We start from the raw sequence: 11103 nt of genomic DNA on the forward strand, positions 1-11103 counted from the left end.
AGCGATACCACACTAAGAGCAGGAGCCGACTATATTGAATGAGTACTTACCAGTGCAGTGTATATTGTGCCTGCCAGACCGATTCCTATGTTAGAGTATACGAGTGGAATGGGAAACACTGAAACAAACAATTAAATCAGAGGAATGGATCGACGTGCCTGTTCTATGTTAGGACGCAAGGATATAATGAAGTTAGACAATAACAAACAACGAAGCCAATGAAAGCAAAGGGTTGAACTTTATACTAATTAGCTGAGGCGTAGTAATTATGAAATACGTCCTTTATGGCAGTGTGCTTCTTTCGGAGACCACGTGCACTGGTTCAGTTTCATAATATGTTTTCTTTTCAGATTTACTTTCACCAGAAAGAGATTTCGACCATCGTATGAATAGGTCATCGTTTCATAAGCACGCGAATAATGTCCCCTAGTACACGGTCATTCTACAGTCGGATACAACTTTTGATAGTCCGCGGCATTTCCTCCTCAAAGGTGAATGCACACCAGCCTCCACCAATGGGAGTGCAGCTCAAGACTGACGTCATGAGCCGGACGACCGTTCAACTGCCGCACTTCACTCATGTGGGCGGAGGGTCTCCGAACTTTATAAGTTGTATCCCACTATAGATTTCCGATTGCATTATTAATTTTTGGTCAACCGGATCAATGTTTTTTAAACGGGATGTATTTCGCTGCTATTTCACGACAAGGTTGTTTTGTAGCCTAAGTGGATGTTTCCAGAATAATGTGACATTATCTACAGCTGCGTTTTCTTTGGGTTCTTCTGGCTAACTTCGGAACTCCTTTTAAAATGTTAAAATGTACCGATAGGCTAATTGGTTGATCATTACATCACGTGGCAGCGCACAACGCGTGATAGCACGACTCGAAATAAGAGAGACATAAGCGCTGAACTTCAAAAGAGGTGAACTTCAACTTCAAATAGTTGAAGTTCAGCGCTTGTGTATGTCTTTCATGCTTCGTGTTGTGCCACTACACGGTGTGCGTTTCATACGCTCTGACTGCTCGAATTAATGTTCGGTTACTTCGGGTACCTTATTTAGATTTTGTTGGTAAAAACAATTGAGCATAGATTTAACTCCATATTTTATTATTTGGACTAAATGCATGTATCAAACTTCGTACCACGTTAGTACCACTTATATTTTATATTTTAGGGTGCCCTCCGCTGCTTAGAAGGTGAAACAGCTTGCAGAGATTATGTGAAACACCTTGCGCCTGTGCATGACTAAGCAGCAGTGCAGAACACCGGCATCCAACGTTAGAGTACAGATCCATCTTGGAATGTCAGTGAACATGGCAAATAAATTGGAAACATTACTGGGCCAAGACATGAGTACAAAACAAACAGAACGCTTCCATAATTGTCTCTTTACCACTTCGGTTAATTTGTGATGAATAATACGCACTTGTTGACACTGCAATAGCTGAGCTGAAGATTCCAACAGCGCCAACGCTTTGCTGTAAAAGAATAGACTTTTTAAAACAACATACTTCACGTTTTCGATATGGCAGCGGCGAGTTGTGAAAATATTGCAAAATTGCATAACTTATAACTATTACGTATAGATTCAATAGTAGCTTTGATGTCAGTTTTATTTCATTCAGGTTTACTTGGCTTTCACTGTTCGGTCTCTTCATACTAGCGCGTACAGGCACAAAGCTATTGCCAGCCGCGAACAACAGAAAGTGGCCCTCGATACGGTTTTATCCAAGCGGCACTGTTGAGTCCACTGACCTAAGCCGCGACTGTAGATGCCGTAGCTTATTTCAAGGCTCTAAGAGTCTACCGACAGGCTCCTCACACAAAGCACGCGAAATTCTACGCCATCTTTCTCGCACCTGAATGTTTAACACGGCTAACCATAGGCCTCGTCATCAATATGGATCACGTGAGACTCGACGTTTTGTGCAAGACCATGTATACACCGCGCATACTGGTACATGAATGCTACAGCAGCAGTCACAACAGTAAGAACGAGCCTCCTTTGTCTGTATAAGTTATATTACAGCTCCATACTTTAGTGGCATGTATCTTCTTCGAAATGGTACACTAAATTTAAATGTGTCTATTCTTGGGGCCAAGATGCTCAAAAAACCAGCTGTGCTTTATAGTAGTTGTTAATCACTATTGTCGGATCTTTAGGCGCTTGCCGAATTCTCCATCTAGCTATAGTAGCCGGTAAGTCGGAAACTAAAAAGCGCTAAGCCAGAAATGCAATACTCGGTCGCTTTTAAGCAAGAAATGATTTCGTTACTAAGTTTCATGTCATCTATTTCTTGTCAGCTGGGATAGCGACGAAAATTGCCCGGAGTCATTGCTCATCAAAACAGCACGACAGTCGAGTTCTGTACTTACACTTAGCAGGAAGTACACTAAGCAGGCCGTGATCCCCACCTTGTTGTCGAAGCGCATTCGAAGGTACTGATTGAAAAAAAAAATTAAGCTCTGGTCGCTCGTACAGACACGTGCACTTCAAGTATATAGACCTTCAGACATATACGCTTTATGTATTCGTCATCTCATGCTATATCGAAAGAGGCCCAGGTGGCTGATCATACAAACCATTTCGTAAAGAGATGTGGTAGTGGGAAGGGACATAATCTTCGCAAAGATGATACTATAAACAGCCAGCTGTGTATATTATTCTCCCAGTACGTCTCAGTCAGTCCACGATAAGTCAACACTGGTATAGTTAAATGTAGTAACGAAAATGAAACTGCGCAGAAGTGACAGCTAAAATTTTCGCTGAGTGATGTTTTACAGGTGTTCTTACGGCCCTTCCACTCTTGAACAAATCGTGAAAAGAATGGTTATCTAAACGTCTTAACGAAACCACGCACTGGTTCTAGTATTTACGAATTTAAAAAGGCGGGGTTCGGGGCGCATAGAGACGCTTTCCTTGGATGCGGTAGTACACTCTAAGACTCTTTAACCCATATATACACAAACTCAGAAAAAATGACAGAATAAATATTTTTTTAACAAAAAGTGTACTTCTACCCTAAAAAGAAAGCACAAGTTTTTTATTTACTGCCAGGTAAACGCAACACTGTTTTTCAAGCATCCTATACATATAGAACACTGGGCATTAGGGGTGCTATGTGCGGGTGTGGTAAGCCTTAAAACATTTCACGTGCACCCCGACATTGCACTTCTTCATCTCCATGACGTCTTTCATACAAGGCACGCGTTTGCTCTGAGAAAGTGGTCGGTATTTCACGTGCACTTCTTCCTCTCAAAGACGTCTTTCACACAAAGCACGCGTCTGGCCGGAGAAAGCGGTCGGCACGTGGCAGCATGAAAAGCAAGCAATGTCTAGGCTTGCACAAGTTGAGAATGAGACCTGCTTGACGTGCTGTAGCTGGCGCTAGTCATCAGCTAAAGAAATAGTGATGCCATAGTGCATCAAAGAAGCGTCCTATACGTAGGACACTGGGCACACTGGACACTGGGCATGGGTCAAAGGGACACTAAAGAGCAAAACAATTTTTCTGATATTGGTAAAGTACCGTTTCACGATACCAAAAACACCACGCTTGCTGCCAGAAGACGCTTAGTAAACGAGAAAACGCGCAAAAGCAAATTGTGGGTGGCGACGTCACCTTGAAGTTTCCGCACCATTCGCCGTGACGTCACTTGTTTTGACGGCGCCTACTAGAGATCACGTAGTTCCTAATCGGTAAAAATGAAGTACATTGTCTTCTGAGGGCGCCATAGACTGAACATGCCAAGTTTGGGGTAGGTTTGTTGAGCCAATGGCGCCAAAATACGATAAATACACTTTGAAATCCCTCACGTCACGCGGGGAGATTTCGGCACGAAATTTAACAATGAAAACTTGAACTTGATTTTCTCCTCTAATAATAAACCTATGTTGGCGAAACTGACGACAGAGTTCTCGGAGCACAATTTATCGATTTAAACCGATCCACTGTTTCTCTTTAGTGTCCCTTTAAAGGGGCACGTTAACTCTCTTGTGGGTGACACGACTCTCCCACGATAGTATATGATCTTCAAACAGCGTTGACGTGCGTCTGTTAAGACAGTCGTATACGTGGCAAGCCAGAACCCCCAAAAAAGGTCACAGGACTATTTTCTTTTCTTAGAGTGTAGGGTCAGAACATGAACATGGCACCCGACATGTACAAGGTCGTCCCCATCTAAAGTGAACGCCTCATCAGTATAGCCGAGTAATTGGGTCTCATGTTCTTGCACTAAATCTGGTGCCATACGCATATCCATCAAATGTGCATCTATCGAATGCGTTGTATACAATACACTAGCAATCTTTAGAGCATCTCCAGCCATCTTCACGGCATTTCCCATATATGGGATGTGCAATGTCATAAAGACAGCAGTGGAATTCGGTTTGGTGACACCGTACTAAATCTGGTCGCATTTGCTAATCTATAATGTGTGCAACAGTATCAACTGTAAATCTGTTTTCGAAAAAAAAAAGGTATCCGCAAACTGAATCAATTCCGGGCACCAAGCTGTCCCAAAGTAAACATATTTGCACTTGACTAAGCACGTAGCGGCATCAAGTTTTAAGACGTCATAGGCATTGACTTTTGATTCGATCGCAGAATTATGGCAATCAATATTGGCGTGCATTTCTTACACGCACAATGTCAGACACTGTTCGTCATGGAACGGTTCCCATTGGTATCTGCCTCAAACCAGAATCATTTTAAATTGTTTCTATCACTTTCATCCCGTACAAAATCCACGCGCTTCTTTTAATTGACTTAGAAGTGCGACTTTACACACCCTTAACCAGCAAGGAAGCAGCTAGAAGCTACGATCTGCTCGGTTCCCGCATTTACCTGAAAACACGGACGCCACTCGCAGATCGTAGAGTAGGGGCACGAAGACGAACGAAACAATGATCGCCGCCAGTGGAATACCGGCCAGCGCCCAGTCGAGATGAAAGCCGAAGGCGTAGTAGTGGCCCACGAAACTCACTACGCCGACGGCAGTGGCTACGGACGCCAGCACGGACACGGCCAGTGCCGCCGACGGAAGAGTACGGCCGCCCAGGAAGGCCTCGAGAACGGCTGATGAGGCGCCTCCGTCGCATGATGCAGCCTAAAGGCAAGAAAAGCGGTATCGCTCTTCTACACTTCCGAATATGTTTCCGGTGTACTGAAGGAAAAGCTATATGTTCATATTCTGCGCTGGCTAAATGCGCCAATTAGCTGGGCAGAATTTGATAGTGGCTTTGGTTTTTCGAAGCATGATCTGACGGTGTTATCGCTCTTCACGGCCGGCGGTTTCACATACGTGCGAAAACAGGCAACCAGAATTGCGAAACTGTGTGTGTGTGTGTTGGTGCTGTGTGTGGTGTGTGTGTGTGTGTGTGTGTATGTGTGTGTGGTGTGTGTGTGGGTGTGTGTGTGTGTGTGTGTGTGTGTGTGTGTGTGTGTGTGTGTGCGTTGTGCGCGCGTTGCGTGCGTGCGTGCGTGCGTGCGTGTGCCTGTGTGTGTGTGGGGGGGGGGGGGGGGAGTTGTTAGCATGTAGTATTCTGATATATAACTTTTTAGCGGGCTATAGATTGCTGCTTTATGCTTGACTTGAAGTATTTGAAGTTTATTGCCACGTGGTTAAAATACCCTGTATAAACAGCAAGGATGGTGGGATAAAAAATGCATATAGGCAGCTTGACTGGTCCCCACCTTCCCGTGCAATAACAGCAGCAACATGACAAGTATTCTCACTTGTTGCAATATTACACAGAAATACACAAAGCGAAGTGATCAACATCAGCAGAAACACACATTTTCAGTAACACAAAAGAAGGTTGACATTCTTAATATTAGTTGAAGCAATGCGTTTTAGGAACATCACGTATGTTTTCATCGCATAGTTTTTACGTCGGCTGTTCCGCCGGATTTGTTTCGTAGTTATGTATAATGGCACGCCGTGATTCCTAATTCGCTTAGCTATACACTGCTACTTTATGCGAGCAATGACGGGTTCTGTGTCACATTTTACCCCACCCCTGTAAAGGCCCAGTCAGCCAACAGTACTGCAAATAATAAAAATAATATAACGCATATCTGAGCAACTTCTGACCAATTCCTTGTAGAATATGTTGTTGAAAATTTCCAGGGTGCCCAAGTTAAATTTTATGCAATAGCGGTTAGATATTGGGACACTCGAGGCGTAATTTGCAAGTGCATTTTTAGCAGGGCCCCCTTCTGAGTCAGAGATATCGCCGAAATACAGCTTTCACTGCGCGCTGTCTGGCTGGTTGAAGATAAGGCGGGAACGCAATCGCTGCAGTCATTTGACGCGCGAGATTCTACCTCACGCAAAGACACTGCCACCGAAAACGGTCGTCTTAGACGTCTCCTCCAGCATTTACACGAAATTGACGCTCTTTATCGAGATTATCTGTTGCGAGAGCTCTTAACAATATTAAATGCGATACATTCACCAACGTCATGAAAATTGAAAGCACTTAATTAAACCACCTTCCTCGTTTTCCGGGCATATGAAAATACGTACAACAAAAGTAATGTAAACGCAGGCGGTTAAGTCGATTAAGTTCGCTCATCAGAGAGGCCAAAACATATTATCGGTTTTGTAAACACTCAAAGTATATTGCGTGTGTTTTTGGGAAGGAGGTGCCATGTGTAAACGCAAAACTGTGCAAGTGGAAACAGACTGTGTTGTGCAGTTATGTACCTAATGGGGTTGTTTTGCTCATATGCGTATTGCTATTTCTTTCGCTTTCTTTTTTTTTTCAGGAAGAGGGGCAAGGTAGTTGCCCTTTTTTAGCAGTATTTTAACCCTTTCTGGCCGAGTCACTTATAATGGAATAATCAATTTTGTGGGTCACTCAGCAACTACGAGGTAAAAAAAAGATGCTTGTTCTTCCGCTAGAACTGATGTTTAGCATCTGCTCTACATGTGCTGCCAACTTCGTAGACTCAATAAAGTGAGGTCACGTGTGAACGAAGAAATTACAGAAGCGCTCGCGCTGCTCCTGCAGTTCGCTGAGACAGCTTCTTTCACCGTGCAAAAAGAGGGCATTATTTTAATTCTGTATATAAAAGTAGAACGTTTGCTATTGGGTCCTATTATAGATTACATATATAGTTTTCAAACGTTAATTTCATAAATAATATTAAAAATATTATTAGAAAATAATTATTAAGTATCGTTATTACAATTATTATTGATTGAAAAGTGCGAGCACATTTGTTTTTTCAGTTTTTGGACTACAATGACCAAGCGCATCTCAAAGTGAACAAAATTCATTGAACATAATTCAGTTTCGCCTGAAAGGGTTTAAAATCACTTTGCATACTCTGTGAAATGGTGGCCGAAAATGCTAGCCAATCGTATTTCCTTACCTCGAATCCTTAACTATATAGCGGCACGACATCGCACAAAATTAAACTGAAATTTTTCTGTCGACCTAAAAAGACGAGCTTCTTCCGGGGCTGTCGGTTACGATTGTTTGAACTCGAAAACCGTCAATTGTTCTGCAAACTGGCGTATATATAAGCGATGTAGTGCAGCATACGTGAAATAGAAGAATTAGTTTGGGCTCTGATTCCACACAACGCAATCTACAACATCAAAAATAAGCATAGCGGGAGAAGGCGCTTGGTGAGCGAGAAAAAATCAGAAACGAAAGACGGTGCCGACGTTGTTTTGAAATAAACGCAATTGAAACTGTAACATTGCATGACGTCTATTCCCGCCAATTTATGGGGTTTTTTTTCTATAAATATCAAATGCAGAGTATCACCGACACACACAGACAGAACATGGATTACAGTGTATAGCAAACACAGCAATTAGCCTTCTTGCACGGCTCACGTTTCTGCATGCTATTTAAATACACTCTATGTCTTTTAGATAGATTGTGTACAAAACAAATATTTAGGACCTTTCTTTCTTTCTTCTTTCTTCTTTTTCTTTCTTTCTTTCTTTTCTTTCTTTTTTCTTTCTTTCTTTCTTTCTTTCTTTCTTTCTTTCTTCCTTTCTTTCTTTCTTTCTTTTTCATTATTTCCGTTATATCGCAGTGCAATGCTCCCTTCCTTTATGCAGGCATTGGGCTTCCATCACATGCTTATACCTGGCGACAACTTTCTGTGGCAGCACAGCCAACGCTACGCACCGAACCACTCACTTTTTTACTCCGCTTCTGATGTAGTCCGCGAACGCTAGCTTTTGTAGAATACGTAGCAAAAAAGAAAACATAAAAATAAAAGAAATAGGTATTACGTTCAGATTGCTTGCGTTGAAAAGTAAGAATGATAATCACGTAAAAGATTTCCGTTTCTTTCTCTTTCGAGTTTCAGGTTTTCTGGTGTCCGTTTCACGTTTTCCGCCCCACTAAACAACGATGGCGCGCGGCTGCACCAGGTGCACATCGAGGCTTGCAAGTGAGCACATAAGCGTGTTCGTTAGGTGATCTGTGTTCATCGACCAGAAAGAAACGAAGACAGCGGTGTGCTGTGGAATATTTGTTGATTTGCCAATACTATCACAGAGAAAGAAGTGTGCAAGTGATACCACCATCGCAAGTGGGTCTTCATCGCGATAGCTCCTGGACGTTGACGACGGCGACCTGCAAGTCTTCAACAAGAAAGAGCCGCTTGAAAGCAAAATGTGTGGAACAGTACGTAAATAAGTGGCCCATTTCATAAAAGCGTTGCATACATGGTGTTATTCGGTGCTACTTTTACTAATACAGTCGCACCGAAGATTGCGTCTAACACCGTGCCGTCGGCGTCTACGGCGGGAGGCGTTTTTTGGCGTCTGAACGAAGAGTTTACGGTGACAAAATCACCAATGCACAGCTTTTCCTCGGCAACGGACGCGTTCATGATTATTATGCGACTGACAGCGTGATTTTAATTTTCAAAAGAAAGCATTATGACCACGGGAGTAAGGAACGCGTTCACCCGTTTGAATAATCGCACGTGAGACCCGCTTTCGGGATGGTCGTGGCCAAGATATCTGCTGGCTTCGTGCCTTCGCGTCCACCTAACAAAATAACGCGAGCGTTCGAGAAATTATAGCGTCTCCAAATGTAGAAAACGACGATGTCGACCCTGAGGGCACCGAAATTCGAAAATGGCTTGTTACCTTTGCGTAAGACTTCCATTTGGCAGTTAATGCTGGGCCGTGGCTTTATTTTTTCTTTGAAAAGTAAAACCGACCGCTTTAATAAAGCTGATTCCTGCGTTCCTTCGCAATACAAAATATTTCTATCGTTTTCCCAAAAAATAAATGCAAAAATACTAAATGGTGCTCGCTTTGCACGTGGACTTGAACCGCTAGCAATTAGCGTTATATAATTTGATTTGCAGAAGAGCTCAGCAACGATTACAGGTATTTGTGCTGCATGCTTAAGTATATCAAGTCATGTGGTAGATTTCGACTACACTCTGTGAATAAATACCTGCGTTAACTCCCAAATAAACATCATGAGCCAAATACTGGTAGGAAACGCACATGTTGTATGCGCTCGCGAAACCAAAACCGGAATCGCCCGCGAAAAGGACTACTTGGCGTGTAACAATGTGCAGAAGCTCGCCCACGTAGCTTGACTGTGCTGCCACAGAAAGTTGTCGCAAGGTATAGTAGTACAACGATTCAGTTGCTAGGGGCAACAACGACGGTCATGCGTCATATCCCAGGCAACAGTGAAAGCCGGCAACGTGAAAAGACATATCCCTCGGCAAAAAGAAAAACTGAATGTCATATCGGAAACGGCTGATCGCCAACAAGCGTACGATCGAGAGAGCGTCAGTTATTTTAATTGATTTATTTTTTTATTATTATTTACTTATTTCAACATGGTACTGTTAAGGATGGTACGGCTAAAGGCAGATTAACTGCCGACAATGGCCCTACCACCCAAGCACGTCAACAGGGTTTTGAACATATCAGAAATTATACAACAGAAAGCGGAAGCACTGAAAGAGGAAAACAAAGTGACATAGTACTATCAGCAGCAGTTGAGGAAACACATAAAAATATGTAATCAAATATTCTTTTTCTTTTTTTTATACAAAGGTCGTAAAACCACGTGGTGCTGAGGTCTCGCTCATACTATGAAGGCACTTAGGACACACAAATATGATTAACAAACGCTTAAACACAGATGTTGGCATGGCTTCATTCACATATTTAGAACTTGCGGATGTTATGTGTTGATTAGAACAGGCGCATACAAACACAATTTGACCAGAGCACCTTCGTGGACGCATTCCTGTACGCACGCCGACGCCGGGTTTTCGGGTACACCGCCGAAATCCGCGAGCGGTAAAAGCCTAGCTCAGAACACGCACACTATGCATGAGGATGGATGAGCGAGCCCTTATTGAAGTTTGGGCACAAATAAACTGTAATGCGATCAAGAAAGACTAAAGTCTTGTTCCTCGGTTAATTTTTTCTGAATAAATTCGAACGTTTGAATTTTGCCTAAAGTGTGGATTGTGTACAAAAGCCTCCATAGCCTGCGAGTGCTCACGCCGAGAAATGCAATCGAGTTACTATTGAAAAAAAAATCACACATACCTGACGACGTGTGCGACTGAAGGAGAAGTAGAGGCCGACGAAGTATCCAATAGCCGTGAGTATACTGAACACTGCGATGTCGCCAACGCCGAGGCTGTCCATTGCAGCTTCATTGCCTCCCACTGGTTCAGTCATAGCTACGATGACTCTGATAAACTGCGGTAAGCACACCTGTCTCCTCAAGAGATTTAGCAGCGCGCTTACCTAGCACGCCGTTCAACGTTGAATTGTTTTCATGGAAACCTTCACTGGAAACGAAGCGAAGCTTTGTCAAGGATCACTAATACCGTGTACAAGGAATCAAACGGCATTGGAAAATCGCATCGGAGAACAGAGGCTCACAAGCGTAGCTGGAAAAAAAACTACCACGAAAGAGTTACTAGGCAGCGAGACTGCAATCGTCTAACTCACGCAAAGCACTGCGCAAAAATAAAGTCATAGCCAAACAACTGGTCTCCTGCAATGCTCATAGCTCTGGCTGTGCATCGCCGGCTTGCGTCCCAGATGCAGAAACACTGCCTGGATTCATTCAAT

The 11103-nt window shown here is 43.2% G+C and overlaps 1 protein-coding gene and 1 long non-coding RNA gene across 2 annotated transcripts; both read right to left on the reverse strand.

The window, feature by feature from the left end:
• Nucleotides 1-44: 44 nt before the first annotated feature.
• Nucleotides 45-2449, reverse strand: LOC119402051 (uncharacterized). The gene is made up of 3 exons (XR_005185618.2): nt 2380-2449; nt 1430-1481; nt 45-118 (listed from the first exon to the last, which is right to left on the reverse strand). It is a non-coding gene; the product is annotated as an uncharacterized LOC119402051 (long non-coding RNA).
• Nucleotides 2450-4815: 2366 nt separating this feature from the next.
• On the reverse strand, nt 4816-10704 carry LOC119403295 (uncharacterized). Its single transcript, XM_037670240.1, has 2 exons — nt 10570-10704; nt 4816-5112 (listed from the first exon to the last, which is right to left on the reverse strand). The coding sequence occupies exons 1-2, from the start codon at nt 10702-10704 to the stop codon at nt 4816-4818; spliced, it is 432 nt and encodes a 143-aa protein (XP_037526168.1).
• Between the last annotated feature and the right edge of the window lie 399 nt (nt 10705-11103).

Source organism: Rhipicephalus sanguineus, chromosome 8 (assembly GCF_013339695.2).
Source record: "Rhipicephalus sanguineus isolate Rsan-2018 chromosome 8, BIME_Rsan_1.4, whole genome shotgun sequence".
Taxonomy (NCBI): Eukaryota; Metazoa; Arthropoda; class Arachnida; order Ixodida; family Ixodidae; genus Rhipicephalus; species Rhipicephalus sanguineus.

What these genes read in the sequence shown, in the direction of transcription:
- LOC119403295 (XM_037670240.1), bottom strand. Translation starts at nt 10,704, where the DNA reads ATGACTGAACCAGTGGGAGGCAATGAAGCTGCAATGGACAGCCTCGGC. An exon ending in TCAGTCGCACACGTCGTCAG is followed by an intron (nt 5,113 to 10,569) that starts GTATGTGTGATT and finishes TCTTGCCTTTAG; the next exon opens with GCTGCATCATGCGACGGAGG.